The sequence below is a fragment of the Lacerta agilis genome, chromosome 11, assembly GCF_009819535.1.
Source record: "Lacerta agilis isolate rLacAgi1 chromosome 11, rLacAgi1.pri, whole genome shotgun sequence".
Lineage (NCBI taxonomy): Eukaryota > Metazoa > Chordata > Lepidosauria > Squamata > Lacertidae > Lacerta > Lacerta agilis.
In genome coordinates, this window is record NC_046322.1 from 55151234 (window position 1) to 55175802 (window position 24569).

Sequence of the window (24569 nt, forward strand, 5' to 3'; positions counted from 1 at the left end):
TCATAAATGAACTAAAGAAACATAGGAGCATGGACATGGGCCTAACCATGGTGAAGAAACCCTGACATGGAAGCTTGTGATTCTTAAATTGGCCTAATTTCTTTTGGATGGTGAGACATTCTAGCAATGTCAAAACAAAATAAAATAAAAAATTCCTTCCAGTAGCACCTTAGAGACCAACTAAGTTTGTTCTTGGTATAAGCTTTCGTCTGAAGAAGTGTGCATGCACACGAAAGCTCATACCAAGAACAAACTTAGTTGGTCTCTAAGGTGCTACTGGAAGGAATTTTTTATTTTATTTTGTTTCGACTATGTCAGACCAACAAGGCTACCTACCTGATTCTAGCAATGTGTTTCCAATAACAGCACATTCCACACAAGAACATGGAAGAGTGATCTGCATATTAAATACAGTGGTACCTCAGGTTACAGACACTTCAGGTAACAGACTCCGCTAACCCAGAAATAACGCTTCAGGTTAAGAACTTTGCTTCAGGATAAGAACAGAAATTGTGCTCTGGCGGCGCAGCAGCAGCGGGAGGCCCCATTAGCTAAAGTGGTGCTTCAGGTTAAGAACAGTTTCAGGTTAAGAACGGACCTCCAGAACGAATTAAGTTCTTAACCCGAGCTACCACTGTATACCATGCAACACCATCAGCTATCATGTCAGTTTCAAGAAAAAATAGTTGTCCCCTATGGCCAAATTAGGCTGATTGTTAAGATGCTGAGGAGACTTCTGTCCTCCCAGAATGGAAAAAAAAAATGTGACTGCACATTTTGCAAACACAAACAGCTTAGATTGTAAAAATCTGCATCTGCCAAGTTAGCAGAACTAGAATATTCAAAACCATGGGAAAAACATGACATGACTGTACAAATAGCAAGAAAGGGCAATGTTGAGGCATAATTGCTTTAACACTCAATAGGATTGTTTTCTCTTCCCTTAAAAAAGAAAACAGATACCAGAATAATCCCCTTGCATTCACATCAACCAAAAATGTTTCAGAGTTTTTCCATTCCATTTCCCTGCTATGTTATAAAAAGAAAACAGCTCGTTTCCACAGTGTGCCTATGTAGAATCTATTCTAGTTCTGTGAGAATATATTTTTTTATTGTGCAAAAATCTGAAAAACTGACCCAGTTATCTCAGTGTTGTTCTCCTAGTGACCTTCACATGACATAATGAGCATGAAAGCAAGTAGTTGGGGCTGTAAACTGACAAAGCGTACCATGGGCATAGCCATCAATCAAAATCAATACAAATCTGAGGTTCTGCCTCCCCCTAACAAAAATACTGTCTACGCCCATGAAACGTACAGGCCTCATCTAAAGGAATACCCTGAGGCATATTGAAATAAGGTGACTTGCCAGATACGGTGGGAAGTTCAGTCCAACTCTGCCATTGTCTTGGCAAGGGCACCCAGGCAAAATTGGGGTTGATCAATTCCTTAAGCATGTCAGGGCCAAACGACATTGTGCTATGGCTATGCAGCTGTTGTTGTTTTGCACAAACTGCCAGTGTAGGACCTGCAATGTAGTGTGGGTGTGTGGGTGGGTGGGGGGTTAACCCTTTGCTCCCTGCTAGGATCCTCCACTTAGATTGGAGCACACCTGGAGGCACACAGATTAGCCACCCGTGGGCTGGAGCAAGCAGAAGAAAAACAATGCCTTCTCAGGCACCATTAAAGTGGAAACGCCATCAGATTGATGAGTCCTGTACACATCTCTTGTCCCTGTCATTTCCCCAGATGAAAGGACCTCTTTTGTCAGAACTGGGACATGTTCCACATGTATCCTGATTAAGAGAAGGGCCCTAAAAGGCAATAAACCTCAACTAGTGAATGTTAATAGCATAACAAACAAACAAACTTACTTACCTAGGAAGTCAGTTCTATGACATGAATCACCAATTGGCACCCATATGCCAACAAAAGATTTCCCTGGCACCTGCAGGGTCCTCCTCTCCCCCTGGTGAAATGAGGCTTGAAAGTAGCCTTCTATGATAGCAATAGGCAGCTTTTTTTCAAGCCTAACTGCAGTGCAAGGGGTGAGTTTGGGGGAAGAATTAACTGCTGCATGGTGGTGTATGAGTGATTGGAGAACTTATGTGGGGTCCCAGCTTCTTCCCGCAGGCACCCAAAGACTGGTGATCCCTGATCTACAGTATTACCTAACTGGGAAATTATATTTGTTCCTCTTCTATCAAAGTTGTTTTAAGAAACTGGCATAGTTCCAACCGTTATGTTTTCTTACCTGTAAGATGTTTCTTACCAGTTCATTTTGACATTGCAGTGTTTAAAACAAAAGTGACAGAGACATTGCTAAGACGCTTGATCCAGGAATGCAAGTAACTGCAACAATTTACTCCTTCCTCAGTCATTCTGCCTGTCTATGTAGCGACTTCATCCTTTTTCTTCTGCACATTCCCTTCGTCCCCTCCCAGTTCTATACCTAAAGGGCATTCCACCCCCCACCCCATTCTACCATAATGCAAATCAGAAAATGCTTTGGAGACTCAGTTTAGTAGTCTAAGGGATTCCCAATTATCACCAAAATGCTAAATAATTGTGGGATGCTAGATTAACCACATATATTTGCCTCAGCAAATTATTACATTTCCCTTACTTTAAATTTGGATATGGATTTTTACTTGTCTGAACACACCCCATACTCTAAATTTTAAATAAATTTATGAGAAAAACATTACCAGCTACATATTTTAGAAATGCACCAGACTATAAACATACACAGATATCTACAAATTTCAGAGAAACAAAATAAATCAAAACATAAGCATGATACATCAATGGATTCCATTTCTGGTTAGACTTTCACTGATGAAGGACTAGGTAGATGCTACATACATTTACAAAAAATGCAAGACACAATGGTAATGAATTATAAAACTTTATTGGCCTGTTAAAAAGAAGTTTAGAAATTTCAGCAAGTACAGCCTGTCCATATTGTCAAGATCGTGCTTTGAAATAAAATCAGTGATTGTCAATTATTTACAAGAAAATATATATATATATAAAATTTCCTCTTAAGATGAATTGCAGGCAGAGTATCTAAAGTTTCACATTGTTGATGGATTACAGCAAATGATGAGAATTTTCCTCTTACTCAAATGGATCTACAACCTGTATCTAATACTGTTCCAGTGAGGTTCCACTGCTACAACAGGACTTCTGTTTCCTTCCTCCAACCCCCCCAACCCCCCCCCCCCCTGCTCCACAGGGTCTTCCAATCCTCTAGAGCTAATTTTGAGGGTCCATGGGGAGACGGCAAGAGAGAAAAAGGAAGTTCTGTTGTGCACACAGAAGTCCCTTGCAACAGCCGGGCTGCAGCACTGGATACAATCCTATGGTCCAAAAGAAATGGTGCCCTCTAATAGCAGTTATATTAAAGCTTTGATATGATTTAATTAAATTGTAAACAGCCTGATTATGCATAAGTCAGGAATTATGGGTGTTTAGATTTGATCTAAACTCAAATCAATAAAATGCTGAATATGTCAGCACCTGCTTGTTCCAGCTAGGGGAATAAATCCTGCTATTATTCCTCTGTAAGGCACAGTACTGTATGAATGGGCTAGCAAAATATTGCACACATTAAACCATAGCTAAAAATCAACAATGGTTTAGTGTGAATGTGCAGTTGGTAGACACAGCTGAAATTTTCTCACTGTGCTCCTCCCCCGCTCTTGTGTTGTACAAACCTGGGCTTGTGCAGAAAGAATAAAAAATTATGTTCCCACTTGTTTCTTTGGAGAGAAACAAACTAGGCTTTGGACATTATGACAAGCCAGACTCTGGCTTGTTTCCTGGTGGTGGGAAGGCATGAGGAAGAAGTGCAGTGAATTTTTTTTCATTCATATTAAACTGTACCTTGTTCAATGAGACATATGAACCAGGCGACTGGCATGCCATGACTAGGTAGCTTCACTGGTCAAAATCTTCAAACCACTTACTTAAGAGTAGTGACCCTGAAGTCACTGTGACTTTTCTAAGATAAGTGTTTGGAGGATTTTAACTAATGATACACAGGAGAGCAGGACTTTCAGGAGAACATTATTTCACTTCTACAATAGGAATCCAAATGGGTGGTATTGTGGGAGACTTCAAGTTTACATCCCCCAAACTCACATAGAAGAAATCATTTAATTAAAGGTCAGAGCAATCTAAATTCTGCCTGGGGAGTGGTCAGTAGTGCTATGAATTGACCCCTACATTGCAGGCATGGTCATCAGGGAGGAGGATTATGGGGGAACCAGGTCCTGCTCAAGAAGATGGGGAATAGCTTAGGATCCAGTGGGCCTGTGGTCAGTTCTGTTGAGCCTCAATTCTAGGTCCTATGTTGGTTACCACCAGTGGAAACTTTGCGGGTGGTAGCAGCCCTGTCATGCTGCTTTCTTTAGATGCAATGGAGCCCCCATGGCAGCAGAGCTTCCCCACCTCCCAGGCCACCAATGACTTTGTGACCCTTATGTAATGGCCGCTTTAACATGCTTACTGAAGTGGTCAGGCAATTTCTTTCACACCAGCAGATGGGTCCTTCTGCTGCATCCTAACTCTTCCCAGTAGCACCAACTTAGTAGCCTACAATCTAAAACCGGGAACCCAAGAAGAACTAGTTTGGGAGTGTTTTTCACTCCACTTGATGAAGGTAAGATTTATATTCTGGCTCCCCCCCCCCCCTTTTGCAGAACACTCCTGTTTAATCCACGCAATTTACATAATTACACAAGTTCATTTTTTCTCTTTACTTTTTAAAATGCTAAATGAAAATGGTCACAATTCAGCTTAATGCAGGCGTCGGCAAGGTTATCCGGCTGTGGGCCGGACATGCGCAGCGTGATGCTGGAAATAACATATGTGCATGTCCCCGGCACTGGAAATCGCTTCTGCGCATGCCCAGACGCCTGCGCAGAAGCAATTTTTGACATCTGCACATGCGCAGATGCCATTTCCGGCACCACTTGGCGAGTCCCCGTGCCATGCCGTGCCAGTTTAGCGCAGTGGGGGGGGGACTTGCCAAGCGGGCAGCTCGGTGACCGGGTGGCTCATGAGCTGGTTAAACGGCCTTTGTGGGCCGCATCCGGCCCATGGGCCGGAGGTTGCTGATGCCTGGCTTAATTTGTCAGCTTTACGCTGTCTTTTGCTAAGAACAGTTCTAGTAACTTAAGAATGAAAATGAGTCAAAGCCTGAGCTATATGTCCTAGTTGGACAGTAGTTAGTTATATTGCACGATGAAACCCAAATTATTACATGATAAAATGTAAGCAACGCGTACAAATTAATTTCTAGAAATTTTAAAGGTGGGCAGCTACCCCTTTTAAATGGTCACGTTCCTTGTGAATTTTATGTTATGGAACACTAACGTGTTTGTGATTAAGTGTGCATTCAGGGCTTGATCAAATATACTCTACAGAAGGTACCGTGTTCTAGCCATGCATGCCAATAGCAGAACTCCAATTGAATTCAACAAGAAAGGATACAATTTTATTACAGACCTGAAGCTGTTCAACCTTTATCCTATTTTTATATATTTCGACTGTGTCAGACCAACATGGGTACTCACCTGAATGCTCCACCTAAGTAAGTGAATAGTTTCTGAACATGATAGTGGCTTCAGATTCTGGTTCTTAAACACCCCCCCCCCCCCGCAAGAGCCAAGGACTGATTTTTAATGTATGCTGCAATTAGCTAGCATGACAGTTAGCTAGGCACTACTGCTGACAAGAAAAATATACTATTCTACCCGTTCAGGTTTTATCAATGTGTAAAACAGACTTTCAGCATTCTACAAACCCTTTTTACTGCTTAGCAAGATACTATTAATACCACTTTAGCAATGAAAGCTATGCCTTTAACTGTATTATAATGGCCCTGGCAGATTTCTTGGGATGGTTTTTCACTGTGGTTTAAGGGGTCAGTAATTGTATAATTAACCATGATCTTTGTAACTCAACACTATTTGGACAGATTAAAATATCTAGAGTGACAGGCAGGGTCAATAGTAATCCAAATGAAAAAAAGCATACTGCAAGTTCCAACTTCAAAATTTGGCTACAGTAAGCTTTATCTGTTCCCATATTGGAAAGGAAATCAACTAGCAAAGCATGGCCTATTTCATTATTTAAGCATGGCTACTGCCAAAACACAAACAACAAATAGCCATGTGCTGTAATCCATAACACATTGTGAGTAACTATAGCATGAACAGTGCATTGGGTGGCTAATGTGGAGTACAAAAATACCCAGATTATCCTATATTGCCTGTCTGCATATATAAATTGGTGGTGCACAAATCAATTCTGTTTTATCAAAATAAATGCCTTGATTACATAGAATCCAAAATAATCTGTCAGTACACATAGAGCTATTCCAAAATCGTACCTGTGGCTGTACCTTAAAGTTGAACTGCAAAATACTACAAGAATGTTTTATAGAAATACTGATAAAGATCCTAAACCTATTATGTGACAATAAGTGCATCTGGAAGCTTCTTTAAAGAATGGAAAATTGAGACTATTTTGAAGTTTGGCAATTCTCAGTTTGGTATTTAAGATATCCATCTATTGTTTTTTACACACATGAAACTTTGCAGCTTGGATGAGACTGGAATAAGCTAAATATAGCATTCGTTTTTTTTGCCCACCTTTTGTTTAATGGTTTTCAGTCCATTAACACCAAATATAAGTTCATACCAATCAGGAGAAAGAATCAGTCTCGTTCCCAGAGGTGCATAAGTGAATTATAATGGAGATGACAAAGGTCTGACAGGGTTAGGCAAGGAGATGTTAGACACTTATTCTGTGCTCCTTTGCTGCACAGAACACCTTTCCTTTGAGAACTTAATGAAACCTCTTGGGCAGCTGCACCAGAATCCACTCATGCTTTTTTATATTTAACAGAGCAGGCTGTCATATAGCGAGAGATGTGCCACTTTTCAGAGCTGAAGTCTGAAAAGGGTCCTCAGATGCCACCACAGCACCTAGGGATATGTCTGCCACCTACCTTCCTTCAAAAAAGAGAAATAGGATTATGCTGTATGAGAATAATGGCAATGGCAATAGTACTGCTGTTGGGTTCAAGACCTGGAAGACCATGCAAGTACTTGAACTGCACATATAGCAATTTAGTATATTTTATTTAATGGTAGCAGTGGTGGAGAGTCATATAACGTTTCCTGACTAGGAATAGGAAAGAGTGATCTTTGAACATGTGATGGCATACTGCTAAACAATGCCTTAACAGCAGCATGTTAAGAAGCAATTTTACAGCTTATTTTCTCTCCAAAGACGCCAGCCCATGCTAAAGACTATTTATGTTGAGAAAGCTTTGCGGAACTACTTTTATTGGTTTTAGAATGTTTGATCGAAGTCCTGCAAACATGCAGGTGCTCAGGTTTTAAGTGAGCAATTGCTCCATTGGTATGAATGTTATAATTCAAAGGCTGGAATATAAGAATCTGTAAAATGAGGACATAAAACACTTTAACTTTTTAGTACACAAAGTATTTGCAGTTCACCTTTAATAAATATTATCTATAAAATTAATTCTCTTTCCAGCTAAGTTCAAGCAAACAATTGAATTGAAAATAATACTGTGGAACTTTGCTAAAATGCCACTTTGTGAGCAGGATCGTTGCTACGGAATACAACAGTTTGTTTTTGTGCTTTCTTTATAGCTGCCTGGGGCTAATTTTGAACTAAAGTTGCCAAAACAGTTCATACTTCCAGTCCTCCAAACATAACTCATCTCTACAAGAGAGGTCCAAGGAGTGTAGCAATTGACAGCACAACAAACATGTCCACTGCCTAGAGAGAAGCACATAGATTCAACACGCCCCCTCTCTCTTTTTTCCTTATTTCATTTACCCATCCAGTGGAATCTTATGAAACAAAACAGAACCTAAAAGAAACAAAATAAACATATGAGAAATCATGCTTATAACAGTCAAACAAAATTAACACAATGAATCAACATAAATACTTTTTTAAGAATCAAATAAATATGGAATGCATTTAACAAAACACATGACACAACCATAAGGGAAAAAATGCACTTGATGCTAAAGAAAATATATATTTTGACATGACTTGCATGCATGGATTTCTCCTTTTTTCCCTTTAAAAGGCATTTACTACTTAGTGTATGGTTGTATATGCATTGTGTGAACAAATAAAATATTCAAAATAGAAAGCAATGTAATATGAGAAGCACAAAAATACTCCTTGGTTGTGGACATGGATGCCATGATTCAGAACCACATACAACTGTGTCTGGCTCAAATGTTCAGGTCAAGGCACCTCCACAATAACCAGGGCTTCGTTTCAGGGGGAACTCACTGGAACTCAGTTCTGGCACCTCTCAGGTGGGTGCCATTGCCATCATAAGAGAACAAGGGAAGCAGTGATGGTGAGTTCCAGCACCTCTTTTTCTAGGAAAATAGCACAGACAACAACATAGTAGAAGACCAGTGGAAGTCCCTTCCGAACCACACTGCTGCGTAACTTGGGCCTTCCACATTAGCACCCAATCTTGAGGAGATCTGGTTTGTGTGATTTCCACCCCACAACCCCAAAGTGGGGGAAGATCACATGGATCACAGAGCCACCCGGAAAAGAATGCAGGCCACAAAAAATAAAAATAAAAATAAAAATGGATGAGTGCTTATCCTGTGAAACATTCTCCAATGTGCTTCAAATGTAAAGGAGACTTTTGGAGCTTCTAACTGCTCCAAAGTTTATCAATACAGGCTGTAGGGCTTAGAAGGGTGTAAACAGCAATTACTTCATTTGCATTCCACTTGATTGCTAATTTAACACCCGAGGCAACATTACTATTTGCAGCTTCACTGTAGGTAATGACACATGTGCAAAACAAACTAGCTTATTAGGAGCTATTTCATGTTTCCAAGAAGGCTTGCCTAAATTCCTTTTGCTGAAACAATCACTACAACGTAGAATGAAAAGCCAACAAAAACAGAGAGAGTAAAAGGGATTTGGCTAAACCACACACAAAATTATAATCTCAGAGCAAGTGTAATCAATTTAGAACTGCCAGATTCTGTAATGGGGTGTTCGCATAAGCTGTTTGAAGGAAAGGCTTTAAGACATTAAGAAGATTAATTTCATAAGGTAATATTTGCTGTAATGACAACTACTTCTGAGGAATACCACATTCACTGATGTGATTAACACTTCACTGTGATTATTTTTAAGTGGCCTCTTACCTACCCAGTAAGCTACTCACATCTTGCCAGGGACAACACACAGACATGCTGCAACTTCCAGCGCACCACGGCTCATTCCAATATCTAATAGAGGAGGTATGCACACAGCATCATGAACTGCGATTTTTTTAGCAGAATGATTTGCACTTCAGGATCACAGCTAAGCACCACTTGGAAAATCCGAGACACTGCTTAAAGTAGGACACGAGAAAGCACAAACTGTGTGTGCTCGGGAGCACTAATGACATCAATCACCATACTGATCTTATATTTGTCCCATCAAAGTGGCTGTTATACACAAGTGGGGTGAAGCTGAGCGTTCTCATCTTTCCCTGGGTTTCAATTTACTTTCTAGCACTGCTACCACTGTCACTGACTGGTTATGTGAATAATTTGTTGTTGTTTACTTTTAAGAGATAAAGGATTATTTCACAGACTTTGGAGTTATTGCCAACCCGCCCCTCTTCTTCTCAGTTACAGAACCCTAAGGCTTTACACTAGGGCTACATCCACACCATTTAAAACACATGGTATTTAAAGTACATTTTCAACACATAGCTTTCCCTAAAGAATTCTGGGAACTATCGTTTGCTTAGGGTCCTGGAAAAACACAGCTCTGCAAGGGTTAAACTTAAAATCTCAGGATTTTTAGAGGAAGCAACATGCTATAAATGTACGATGTGCATATCACATAGATCTAATGGACTTAAGAGTAGATTTTGGTTTGACATTAGGAGAAGCAGAATGGTAAGATCAGTTTGACAATGGAGACAATTATCTAGAAAGGTGGTGGGCTCTCGCTGTCCAGAGGTCTTGAAGCTGAGCCTGGACAGCTCTGGATTTCATGCACTAAATGGCCTAAAATGATCACGACGACTCTGTGATTCCAAATTGGAGACGCAGAATCTGAAAATTCTTCTGGCTTTAAAATCTGACTAAAATCGAACTCTGTTTTCTGTCTCCCACTATATTTCCTCATATATCTCAAGCATATTGGTGTTATTTGATACCCTATGCAATCTCAGCTATTTTAAACAAGATATAGACATTTACTTTACACAGCTTGGAAGCAATAATCCGTAACAAGACTTGTATCTGTGACCCATTTAAATGAAGAATGATTATTAGGAGAGAAATGAAGAATAGCTGAGTGTTAAAGGGAAGCAATAAAAAAAGAAGGAAGGAGGATGCTGCAATGTTACCTAAAAAGGAAATCTTACCAAATTTGTTCAGTTCTGATTGCAAGCAGAAAGTGAAATGAAATAATTTATGCTGTTCAGCTGCTGCCTTGGCAATGCTTGCAAATGTTGCCGCCTTGTTTTATTTATTTATTTTATTCGGAAAAAAGCCTCTTAATCTGAAATTTCATGTGATATTATAGCTACAGCTAATACACAAATGTCTCAGAATACTATGAAGTCTGCCTTTTAAGCCAGTGTGGTGTAGTGGTTAAGAGCGGTAGACTCGTTATCTGGGGAACCGGGTTCGCGTCTCCACTCCTCCACATGCAGCTGCTGGGTGACCTTGGGCTAGTCACACTTCTCTGAAGTCTCTCAGCCCCACTCACCTCACAGAGTGTTTGTTGTGGGGGAGGAAGGGAAAGGAGAATTTTAGCCGCTTTGAGACTCCTTCAGGTAGTGAAAAGCGGGATATCAAATCCAAACTCTTCTTCTTCTTCTTCCTTTAGCTATCTGTGTGTGAGAGTGAGAGAGAGAGAGAGAGAGAGAGAGAGAGCGCTCAAATCTCTCTCTCGGATGACTGCCTTTTGGGAGGGGTAACCTCTCTACATTTGCAAAAAAAAAGGTTATTTTAAACTTATGACAGTGTTTCTCAAATTGTGGGACACACTGTTTTCTTAATCATACCCACAACCTGTATGGTTTTTGTAATCACAGCTACCAGCAGCTGTGTTGAACAGTAAGACAATTCTATACTTTTGCTATTTCTTTTCTTTTCTTAAATGGTTGGTGGGGTGTGTTAGGATTCTTGCTCCGTGTTTGCAGTCATGGGATTGTTGTTTATCACATGACAGTGTATGTTTTCATTCCACAGTGTGGGAAGTGACGGAGACAGGATGTTTTGTGCTACTGTGTTCTGGAATGTAGACTATTGTCCTTTGTTTTTTCTCTCTTTGCTGTCTGATGAGAAAGAGGAAGGAGCTAAGTCAGAATGCTCCGAGTGTATTATATGTAAAGAAAAGCAGATTAGCCAAAATGCTGAGCTATTGAGTCTGTTTACGCGAACCGCCAATGCGCTGCAGGATCATAAGTGTGCTGATGCTTCTTGGTATCAGTCGCTGTGATATTGAAGCTGAAGAAAACTTTTGAAGCTCCCGAACGACAGAGCAGGAGGGAGAGAACTTGCCAGTTGGGCATGTGTCTCTACCAGGGTCCTACATGAGAGTAGGACGATCCTAACAGGGTGACTGGAAATGGGAAGTGGAAAGGGCCAGATTCTGGCTGGAAGGGGAGAAAGAGGGAAGAAGCTAAGTATGAGAGCAGCACACACATCCACATAGCTATGTGTGATAGATTATGTCTCCATGTACTGAAAATATAATAGAGATGAGGACAAAATGGTGAGAAACATTAGAAGTGAGACCTGTTCAAAACGTTAAAGAAACATGAGAGGCATGATCAGCAGCACAAACACTTCTGCTCATCTTATATGAAGTGGGCTCTCCACGTACGTTACTATTCCCCACTTCCTACGCAGAATGTTCAGCTGTGAGCATGACAATCAGTACATGCTTTAGAGCTTCTGGTTTATAGGTGAAATTTGTAGAATACTGGCAGTCCACTCTACTTTCTCTAATGGCAAAGGAAACCATACATTTAGTTATGAATCCTTTTACCTGCAATATAACCATCCAAAGGTACATTTGTACAGGATTTATTGAATTTCCCAGTTTTGACTATACATGTAAGAAACAAAATAAATTTTGCCCTAAGATAAATGCAGCATCCAACAAGAAACATTTAACCTATCTGCATGGGATTGTGGCTGGTTTTCTTATATGGTAGCTGAAACAAATGCTCAGGCCCAAATAACAGGTAGTAATCTAGTGTGGAGCCCTTACTGTGTAACTTTAGACAATTTCTAATGATTACACTCCATTCGCACATTAATTAATCAATGCACAGGAAGGTTAAGTGAATCATCAAACAAGGTCACATATCCTGTCAATGGGTGAAATGAGCAGAACACAGAGTCTTGAGTCCCATTATTAGTCTTTCTTGAACTGCCTCAGACACATAATCATTGTAGAGCTATAGACACAACCTACTACCATAACACCACGATATCAGACTAATGTATCATTATTGTTAACATTTTTGTCCACAGTCCTCAACACAGAAATAAGTATGTAAGAGACACATGTGGGTTTTTTATGCAGTTTCTTGTACAACTAATAAAAGTCACGTTCCTTATTAACTGCCAAGCCATATATTCTCAACGTCTGCAGAAACGAAGTTTATAATTTAAGGAGACAAATTGGAATAATTAATGTGATTGCTATTGACAGTGTTCATTCATATGCTTGATAGCTTAAATAATCTACCCATAAGTTCATAAAATAAAAGTGTATGTGTGTGAGAGAGAGAAATGGAATTGTACACACTTTAATTTTTGAAAAAGTGTTAACACTGATCTCAATATAAAATGAATTAGTGGGGTAGTACGTTAAGATATGACCCATAGACTCAGCATTTCTGACAGCAAAAATATGGGTAGGGTTAATAGCCTCATGCCCTGCAGGCAATGATTGCTGATTTCCTTAAACTCTTTTGCAGTGGCCTTGCCTGTAATAGGCTATTTTAGGCTACTTGATGGTGTTCTCTCCAACTGAAACCTTGAACAGCATATACATCTTCCTGGCATGAGACAGAAAGAGAAATATAAATTGTATTCAGCATTTTAATCTAGGATTTACTATGCATTTCTCAAACTCAGGGTCATTACTCTCACATTGCCCTGTGCAATGTCTAATAAGCACTTCCTTCTACGATTCTGCTGGTGCTGAAGATATGGTTCCTTGCTTTTTTATTGATTAGTGAGAATGAAGGGCATTAAAAAGACTACAGCTTTCAAATAAACTTCCTTTCAAAACGATATGCTGGCAGGTTTTGTGCTATGAATTTACAACTCACTCACATCTGAGGAAAAGGGGCTGGGTGGATGCAAATAATTGCAATGGGCTGCATCATAAAACCATGCTCTAACAATACTGAAAAAGATGGGGAGTACAAATCCCTATGAGATCTGGTTACAGTGGCAGCTCTTGCTAAGAATAGTAATACTGAAATAAATTCAATTAAAATTATATTGTATTGATGTTGTCAGAAAACTTTACAGTGTGTTTAAAAATGGTATTTTTATAGTAATATATAATAATAATAATAATAATAATAATAATAATAATTTTTTATTTATACCCCGCCCTTCCCAGTTCAGAAACCCGGGCTCAGGGTGGCTAACAACAAATTTAAAACACTTAATTGTAATACAACATAAAAGCAGCATAGAATACAGTATAAAAGCATGAATAACATAAAATTCAAAGTTCAAAAATCAATTGGGGAAATCCACCCAATAAACAATAAACATTAAACAACCAGGGCTAGCTGGCTAAATTAGTCCTACTTGGGCCAGAGAGGAGGCCAGGGGAGAATTAGCTGTAGGGTCCCAGAGGGGGTAATCTTCAAAAAGGGGATGGGGGAGAGAAGGGAAATAAAAGATCAAGCTGAGTTCAAATTACTAGTGAACCTAGAAGTTTATTCTCATTATTTGTAAACCCTGTACCTACTACATCAATTCTACGTGAACCTGTTTGTAGGACAACATTCCTGTCGAGATACAACAGGAACCCACTCTCTGCACTTTCTGGAAACATTTGGAGATGTTTTTGTTCCGACAGGCTTTCCCAGCTGGATGGAAAGGTCTCGGCTCTGCCTGAGTGCCTACTTTGCACTGTTTTTAAATTCATAAACTGTTATTTTCTGTGCTTTTTAAAACACTTTAAAAAGCTGTTTTAATGGTACATTGAAACTTGTGTTTGGAAGGTGATAGTTAAATAAATAAATATGAACGTCCACCATGCATTTTGTAAAGAAATGGACACAGTGTCATTTTAGACAATTGCCATGGAAATGTACAGGGGAATGAATTCAGCTAAAGCCACCATTGATGTGATAAGAGATGGAAAATGAACAGGATATAATCCTGCTACTAGTGTGGATGCTGTCTCCAACAGACACCTAAATCCTACACAGAATTAGCCATGGTTTCAATGGGATTAAGCATGCTTATCTCTGCTGGATCTGGGGCTATATATGCTTAAGGAATTGAAAAACAAAACAAAACCCTTGGTATGTTTCCAAGTTTAACTAGCTCAAAGTTAAATTTAAGAAGACTTTTCTGGAAATTCAGCCCATGTGTTAGACAAGAATGGAATGGTAATTAAATATTACCAAATTCATTGACATAAAATTAATTAGAGAGTTAAGCTATGTTGGACAGTAGGCTATGGGTGACTTACTCCAAGGTCTACCAGGAATACCACTAGAAAGCTAAATATTAGAGACTAGGGCCCTGCGGGATTTGACATCTTTTCACAGGGCCTGCAAGACGGAGCTGTTCCACCTGGTCTTCGGCCAAGGCACAGTCTAACCCCTCTCTCCTTCCATAATCTTCATAGAACTCTAACCCGATGGTTGCCATTAATTTGATTCTGAATTGATTTTAGAATGTATTTTAATTAATTGACTGTGCAATTTTATTTACACTGTGCTATTTTTACCTGTTGTTAGCCGCTCTGAGCCCGGCTTTGGCTGGGGCTAGACTTATTATTATTATTATTATTTATTTTAAAACCAGGGCAATCTTATTTAATGACATTTGCATTCCTATCACCAGCACTACTAGATTTCAGCTGAGAACTCATATAACTAAGTTTGCTGGCTTTTTAAAAACAACAACAAACCAGTCCAGTCTGCAAGCAGTCGGCCATTAGAAACATAGAAAACTGATTTATAATACCAGGAAACACTATTTGAATTGTCTTTTATGCATGATGGAAGCTGCTTGCTGAGATTATGGCCCTAAAAGGCAGTCTAAAAATATGTTAAATAAGTATTTGCCCATCCAGCCCTCTATGAGGCAAAAGTTCTCCAGGGTCTCATGCCAATGTCTTTCCCATCATTTGGAACCCACAAACTTCCAAACTTGAGACATTAGAGATTTAAGCTGAGGTCTTCTGAATGCAAAGTATATATACTCTGCCTTCCCTCATCTATGACCCTTTCCCCCGTTATAATCGCATTAAAAAGATTCCAAGAAAACTTCCATACCCAGAAAGGAAAGGAGCAGAGCTGCTTTCCCTCACAGCATTCACATACTGAAATGGTCTCATGAGTCAGTCCTCATGTAGGAACACAGGAAGCCTCCTTATACTGAATCAGACCAGTGGCCCATCTAGTTCAGTAATGTCTATGGTGACTGACAGTGGCTCTACAGTGGCTGTAGATGCTGAGACCTTATGACCATAGAATCTGGGACCTTTTGCATGCACATCAGATGATCTACTACTGAACTATAGCCCTGACGTAAGGGGCTTATAAGCTATGTGCTTATTGTACATCTATGCATTTTGATTACGTATTAGGATTTATCATATTGTAAACTGTGCACAGTAAGTGACCTATAATTAGAATGAATATATAAATACATGTTGATGTCACCAGTCAATTTGCAAGTACTGAAGCAGTTTTGTGAATGGCTCAATGGGTCTTTGGAATGAGACTCAAAGAGTCCTAAGAAATCTTCAAACTTTAGGACAAATGAAGGTATGATTAGAGAACATTTCATCAGAGGCTTCAAGGGAGAAGGCAACTTAACATACACATCCCTGGAGCCTTTGTTATTTAATTTTAAATGCTGTGGGAAATCTGTGCTGGTGCTGTGGCACATATCACTGTCCATAAAACTCCAGGCTGGAGTCACCAGATATTACAATATGTTCTACTGAAATTCTTCATTTCACAAGACATTAAATGTCAAGAGTATAAGTGACCCGACTATCTGTTCATAAGGACTTGGCCCTGAGGAAAGATGCCAAGAAATTCTGTTCCTATGTGTCATTAGCAACACTCTGAAGCTTGCATGTTATATTTCCTCTGTGGTAATATTAAATGTTGGTTATCAAATTGTAGAAATTGTTGGTCAAAAAAACAATGATGTGTCAGCAACACTTTTGTTCCTGAATCCTCCTGCCACAAAGCACCTGTTAGGAGTCAGTGCAGTTGTAGCCCCGAATTGGAGGCAGGTAATAATCCTCCTTATCCTTCAATTGCTGTGTCTCTTAGGATGGATGGATGTAAAACTAAAATGACCAATGAAATATATGGGACCACACAACACAATAATGGTAAAAATGTTTTGCGCTAAGACTACTACTATGATGGAATCATTTCATAGTATATCCATTTTTAATAAGAAAAATGGATTTTAGTCTTTATCTCTGGTCCATGAGCTATGAGTCTATACAACTAATGGTCTCACCTTCATTATCGCAGTCTTGCAATGACAGCCACATATGGTCTACCAGACCAACTTGTTTAAATTCAACTGCAACGAGATGCACTGGCATTAATGCAACAGAAAAGGGTGTTGATCAAGCTCAACATAACTTATGGTCATTTAACACATTCCATTGCTCACACCAGCACCACTCACTCCAGTTTAACGGTTCCTTAACAGGGAGCAAAAATATGCAAACTTCTTGAAAGAGAAGGTCTGCACCTAAACTACTTATTCATAAGAACCTCACCCCAGACACAAAGAAACTGAGGAGATCTCTGCATATTCTTCCAGGATGTCATGAACAGCAACCTCTCTGTCAGGAAAGAGGTGGAAAATATACATAAAGCTAGACAAGATGCAATTAACCTACATGCTTTTTATCATGTAAAAGAAGCAACTGAGGGTAAGACTGAACAGGCTCAGGGTCATTTGAGATGAGGCAAAGAGTTTTAGCAGGTGGTTTTTGTAGAGGCTATGGCAGGGAAATAAATAGTTATATTTCCCGTCCCCACTCAATTTCCAAAGCTGCCAAGGCTTCCCCTTGGCCGATATTTACATAACAAGAAACTTGCAGTTTAATTGCATTCATTGAGTTAATGTCACATCCAGTTTGGACCTGATAGAAGGGCAGAAAAAGACAGGGCTGAGATTACTTAATTTTAGCAGATAGATGTAATTCTGAATTAACTGACTGAATTTTTTTTTAATGTAAGTGTTTGTATGTGCACGCCATAAAAATGCAAATAACCTGTCTGGTTTTTCCAACCACCCTGATTGCCTTGTTGCTAATTGTGGCCTGGATCCAAAAAACCATTTCAGGTGCACAAAAGGCCTTAGGCATACCCACGATGACTTTTTAGTCCCGCACCAAATCAGAAACCACTTTTTAAACTGCTCTCTGCTTCAAAAGAGAGCTGCTCTTTGAGAAGCACAAATTCAAAGATCCCTCTGGCACACAGAACTGATCATGCAGTTCTTTGGATCCAGGCCTATGTTTGCACACCTCAACTTGAGTCCTGTTTCAGTCCTGTTTAGATGGAAAGTGAGTTTGTGTGTTTCATTCTAAATGAATGTTTTAGAATTTCTATTTAGATCCAGCATTTGTCAGCTTCTACTCCAGAGGACTCAGAAGTAGGTCAGTAAGTCAGGGCAAAAATTCATGGCTGGAACATCCCTCTTGTCTTAACTGCTTTCTGCAAGTGGGAGGGGGGTTGCAGCTGGGTAAATGGGATAACTTCCAGCTACTCATAGAGAGGAAGATAGTAGAAGAAACCAGTAGGCCTACCAATTCCTTCTGAAATTAAGGGCAGTGTGCTAAAGTTAAACTAGTTTGTGCAGAAGTAGTAAAAGACTGAGCAGTTTTTTCTTTTGTTATGGAGGGAGGAGCAGGAACTGACTGGGTGAGTATGCACGGACAGGAAAAGTACTCTGTGAGCACGTATTCTTATCTATAAACAGCTGAGGAGACTGGGTGGGATGAATAATTGTGACTAAACTTGGAATCAGATCAGGGGAAACCAAGACTTTGCTCAGAACAGATTGAAACCTGCCCTACTTTATACAACAGCTTTGAGTCCAGTGATTCCATTTCTCTTAACCTTAAATGACATGGCATCTTTCATGGCATTCAGGCAGCAAGTAAAGGCATGTTTTTGTACATGTGGGCACAGTCTGTATATCTGCATTATTAGGGTCAATGTAACATGTGAGCTGATAGCTCATAGATGTCAGCCACAGTTGGGGAAGAAACACAGCTCTATGATTGAGCACATGCTTCACATGCAGAAAGTCCCAGATTCAGTTCCTGGCATCTCCAGGTAGGCTGGGAAAACTTGTAACCCAGGTGTGATGATGACAGTTGAGTGTAAACATTGCTGAGGTAAATGGTCTGACTTGGGATATGGTAGCTCTGTATTGGCCAAATCTTAATTTCAATTTAGTGCAACAAAATGTGTTTCTGTGTATATAAACATGTCACTATCACAGAGATAGTGTATCCTACAAAAATGAAGAATGAAACTAGAGACAGGCTGGCCACATAATATTTTGCAATGGTAACTTCAACAGCAACTGTTAACTCCCAATGCAAACTAGTGGTTAGTTAATGCGCACTGTGGGGAGAGATGGGGAGAAATTCAATTCAGTTCTCATCTGAAGGTGAATCGACCTAATTTAAGCTTTCTGAAACAACATGTAAACCGAAATACAAAATTCATTCAAAACCACACTTCTCTGAATTTCACAGTGCAGTTCTCCACCAAGTAATGTGTACAAAAATGCATAAACTGAGGCAAAGTGTCCATAAAAATGTAAATAATGAAGACAATAACATTCAAAATGCATTATATTAATGGAATTCGTTTTTCAAATGTGTGTATATTAGACAAAATTGCATGCAAATACGTGTATGTTAGGAGAAATTTACACAAACGTTCTGATGAATTTTTATGAGGATTTTTAAAACAAATATTGCAAACTGCTGTAGAAATGTGGAGAACTGAACTTAAAATTGGAAAAATGAGAAACTGAAAGTGATAAGATTCACCTATCCCTAACCACCAGCAATGCATTTATATCGCACTGATCAAGCATTACCTTCTCCATCCAACCCTCTGCATTTTAATAGCCATTCAGATTGATTGACAAGCCCTTTGTACAGCATTATTTGGAGGCTGACAAGGCAAGGAGTGGAATCCCAGCCCATTACAATGCATTTCTGTGGCCATCTGGAAACTGTGTTGATTTTTTATGCAAATGAGGGTGGCTGTGACAGGTTTGGGCCAGAGGAAGCATTTGAGGAGAATCCAAAATGCTGGATGGAATGGCCATTCAAAATTGGGCTGATTGACATGGCAGGCATTAAAGCCTACAAGAAATGTCTCAGGACTGATAACCTACGGCAGGGCATTCCCATGGTCATTTATGAGAAGTAGGCTTTATTGTGAGAATAGTTACCTAAATTACCACCTTCCCCCTTACCAGCCTGTTTGCTGCTGAAGATCTACCCGAGAGGCCCTTTCTATATGCTACTGCATTGGAAGTATGGCTGGAGGGGAGTAGAGAGGGGCCTGTCAAGAGAACTGTTTTTTACGTTTAGGCCTTTTCAAAAAAGTTGGCTCCTTTTGCTTAGCTTTCTGGGTAAATCAGCTCATGAGAAAGTAGTTTTCTCTCTCACTAATAGCAGATGCACCTATGTTATCTCACTATCCCAGGTTTTCAAGGCTATCCCACTGCCTTGCTAATTTAAAGTTAAATTAATTCTTCAGGAGTGCAGTCACACACATACTCTTAGACTCTAGATTCTGGAAAGCTACAACCTATGCACTTTCTGATTGGCTAAGAAGACGCAGGAATATTGTTAGGTAAAATCCTAGAAGTACTGTATATTTCTTTGCAGGGCGCAGGGTGGGATAGCCTAAATGCATTTCTGACAGATGGTTGGGCTCCTGGTGACTCACACAGGACATAGTTCAGTTCCCCATCTCAATAGATTCCTACAGCCATTTTGTAACACATTTCATTGACACAGAAGGCAGCAATGCCTGTAGCTGATTCAACAGAGCTAAGCTGTCCTAATGCATTCTTATGGCCATTTAACAACTCAGTTTTTATGCATATGTTGGGTACAGCAGGGCAGGCCTTAAAAACCTATGGATGAGCAAGCAACCACCTTTGATTTAATGCTTTCCAATGGCTATTCAGAAATACAGTGTGTTCCCAGGGACATTCATTTAGTGTATCCCAAGAAACACAGGGAGAGAAGGCAATGGAAATGGATTTTTCTATTAGTGGCTTTTTATGAACAACATTAAATCAGTATTACATACACGAAACCTGCTTGAACTGTAAGTATAATGTCACAGGGATTAATAAAATTGAACAGCATACGGTCCCTGACTGATGTAGTCTTATGAGCCACTACAAATTTTGATCTGCTATATTTAACAGCTATTGATTACTTGTGCCCATGATATATGATAAAGCCAAATGCTAGCAGTCAATTCTAAAATATTTCTAATGCCAGTATTAAACATATTTAATCACCACAGACAGGTTCCTTTCCCTTTCCATTGCTTATGTTTTTACCTTGTCTAAATATCTGATACATCTTCAAATGCCTCCTATATTCTTCTCAGATTTGTAAGCCTGTCATGAAAAATTCACCCTACCTAGTGCCCTAATTTCTAAAACAAACGTTAAATTAATATACCTAGTTACACAGACATGTCTATTCCTCTTTTGTTTTTGGACATCTCACATACTGTATACTTTCTTACTGCCATATAAACAATCCACACTTATTTGTCTGTTTTTACTGGAAGGCATCTGAATTATTCAACTGATTTGCACCTGCATAATAAATGTAATCTGCAAGCTTGTAGCATGAAGGCAATATCTACACGATTTAAATAGCCAAGGTATTGATCATCCTTAAAGTCAAACTCCAAGTTCTTTCTATTTCCCCTTCCTGTGCAACTTCTCAGCTCAAGGCCATCCTACCCCCTATGACATCCCAGCAGCTAAAAGTGAAACCATCAACACGTGTGTGTGTGTGTGTGTGTGTGTGAATATATACCTGTTTATGTTTTCACAGTGGGCAACCTATGTGAAGCCTGAAAGGATCTGAGCAACTGGCATTCGGAGGCTTACTGTCTCTGACAGTGAAAGGAGAACATAGCCTTATCCTCCTTCAATTTACAATCTCATGGAGTGAGACAATCTATGGGAATCTGCAAAGAGAAAGTGAAAGGTGGAAGAAGGGATAAGGATTCCCTTCGCTCCACTGGTTCCATTCCCAATCACCCCACCTAAATAATAATAATAATAATAATAATAATAATAATAATAATAATAATTTATTTGTACCCCACCCATCTGGCTGGGTTTCCCCAGCCACTCTGGGCGGCTTCCAACAAAGATTAAAAATACATTAAAATGTCACAGGTGAAAAACTTCCTTAAAATTATTGCTAATCAAAATTCAGTTACATGCATTCATTTTGTGATAATCATTCTAACAGGAGCCAGTAAGTTTAAAAGAGGCGGACTAGAAAGATGCAAATGTACTAGTATTTAATAAGAATCATGTATGGCAACTGATAACATAAATATCCCATTCTCCCACTAAAGCAATGCCCCACTATTAGGTCAAGGGAATACAAGTCAGGGTTTAGGTTAGCAAGTCAGGGTTTAACTGGCTAAAGGTTCTCACTTTCAGATTTTTCAACTAGTACATTTGCAGCCCACAGCTTTGGGTGTGGTTAAGCTTCCTCCCAACTATCCTGCATTCCCAACTTTACCATCTTGTTTTCTAACCTCTGGTCTCTCTCTTTCTAGTCATCTCTCTTTATCTTTGTAACATTGTAGATGACTCCAAGCTAAGTGGACCAGGTGGTCTGACTTGGTAGAAGACAACTTTCTATTTTCCATCAGATCAGAAACATCACAATGTTCACTTGAGAATAACACTAATTCGCGGACAAACCCTAGTTTTCTCTCTCTTTTCCCTCAAGGGAAGGATGCAGCTAGTGCTAGGACATTAAAAAGTAGTATGTCCCTGGTGGACAGTTCCTTGATCCTGCTGCATATCATGGGAAAGGATAATACCCAGTGAAGATCTCAAAAGTGGCCCAAGAAGCCAAGGTTGCCAAGGCCGCAGCACTCCCTATGGAATAAGCAAGCATGCCTTCAAACAGCTGCAAATAGCAAGAAGTAGAGGGCAGATCTATACTTTCCTGAAGCCAGTGCACCAGGAAGGTCATAGACACTGTCCGGCCAAAGATAACTTCTTCCAAAGTAAGAATAGGTTCTGTGTTGTCAAATGAACGTCATCCTGTTTACATAACACATGAGAGCTCTGTATACATCAAGAATTTCCTCCAAGGAGTGGCAGGCAGTTGGCAGAAGAAAAGAAGAACAAGATCTACACCCTGCAGAAAAGGCCAGGTCCATTTTAAGAATAAAATATTTAATGGGCCTAAAGATTACATTTCCTAACAGGTAAAGACACAGTTAATTCCCTAAAGGCAGAACCCCAAACTGATACTCAACTTGCTGAGGTGACCACCACCAGTCAAAATCAGTATCTGAATGTAGTGGGTCCAAGGCTTTAAGAGGCTGGGTACCCCGTGAACTGGAGGGGGGCTCACAAAATAAGCTGGTCCAGGTAGGCAGTGACAAACTGTGCAAGATGACAAGAAGTTTTCCAGGGTACTGGCAAGGGCTGATATCTGCTTCTGTAGAGTTCTTTGTTTCAGCCCTGACTAAAGGCTATTTTGGAGGAACCCAAATCCACCACAACCAGTGCTTTCCCCCCTAGAAAAATGGGCGCTGGTATTCATCATGAAGTTCTTACAGTAAGTGCCACACTTTTTAACAACAACCAAAAGAGGTGCAGGTTCTGTGTACCCCTGAGTACTCCTTGGGGAAAAAAGCACTGACCACAACCTAAGCCTAGATTGAGTTCCTTTACCATACCACTGGCATCAAGCTACAAAAACATCCAGGTGGTGCCACATACCTTTTAGTCAAAAGTACGTAGATGCAAAGAGGATGTAGAACCTTCTGTGGAATAACCTATGAGCTTAGAGGTAAACCCCACTTATTCTCAAAGTTGTTAGCCTGGGGAAAGAGGAATGTTTTTGCCTGATGCCTAAATATATGTAATGAAGGTGCCAAGCAAGCCTCCCTGGGGAGGAGAGTATTCATCACCAGAGAGGCACTACACTTATTTGGAAGCAGGCATATATTGGTTCAGTCTCAATAATCTGAATATGAAGTAGAATCTTGCCCAAGTTGAAGTATGAAATATTCATTTCCAGAAGCTTGGACAAAGACTGAAGACATGTCACAACACCGTGTTAGAGGAGCGTCACAAGTACACTCACCAAGTTCACGCTGCTGGGAAACAGAAATACTCATTCTATGGACACACTGAGACCAATTACAAAAGGAGTGACTGATACAGATCCTTGCAGATGACAAAACTATGCCTCTACAGGGCAGAGCTTGTTATTTCCAATGTTTAAGAAACAGGACCTAGGGAACGAAGAAAGAAACAAGCAAGCAGGTTGTTGAGGAGTGGATATTTGTAGATCCCCTTCTCCATCAGAAAAGCTGCTGGACCTTCCAAGATCTTGGTGAAGAGCCTTGAAGTTCAAGAGTGACTGAAGGGCAAAAGCATAGAAATGCTGCTACTGATCCTTATAACCTGAAAAAACAGAATCTGCAGTGCTCTGTTCTGATGGGGATGCTAAGAATGACTGTGGCTAGGTGATCCCTCCATCCGGGAAGGAAAGTACCAAGAGTCTCTGTATGAAACCTGCACTTGATCAGAAACCGATTGGTTCATTAAAAAATTTAAAACAACTCATGCTTCCCTGCTTTTTCTTAAGAACAGTGAAGGACCTGGGAAGGGCCCACACCCACCAGAAGGCCATACTGGCAGTGACCTTTTCTGGCAGTTTCAGAGCCTTGATGGGGGAGAGATGCAAGCTGCTGGTGGTGATAATGTATGTGCGTGGTCTGTTACAGGTAAAGGTTGGTCTGAAGTGACATTATTTCTTCGTACGCAATTTCATCTGGTCAAGGCTAAACAAGGATGAAGAATTCCTCCATGGAAATCTGGCAGGAGAGAAGGGAGGTGAGGATTGTCCTCGTTAGGGAAGTTTTTAATGTTTGGTGTATTATCGTGTTTTTAAATATTCTATTGGGAGCCACCCAGAGTGGCTGTGGAAACCCAGCCAGAG

General features: G+C 40.0%; 1 protein-coding gene across 8 annotated transcripts in view; it reads right to left on the reverse strand.

Moving 5' to 3' along the window:
- Window positions 1-24569, reverse strand: part of NTRK2 (neurotrophic receptor tyrosine kinase 2) — a 178497-nt gene that overhangs the window by 77856 nt on the left and 76072 nt on the right. For 6 of the 8 annotated variants that reach the window (XM_033163600.1, XM_033163598.1, XM_033163599.1 and 3 more), the window contains one exon: window positions 16802-16867. The exons of the other annotated variants lie outside the window; for them this stretch is intronic. In XM_033163600.1, coding sequence (XP_033019491.1) covers window positions 16802-16867 — 66 coding nt within the window. The remainder of the gene's footprint in view (window positions 1-16801; window positions 16868-24569) is intronic. 8 annotated transcript variants of the gene reach the window in all.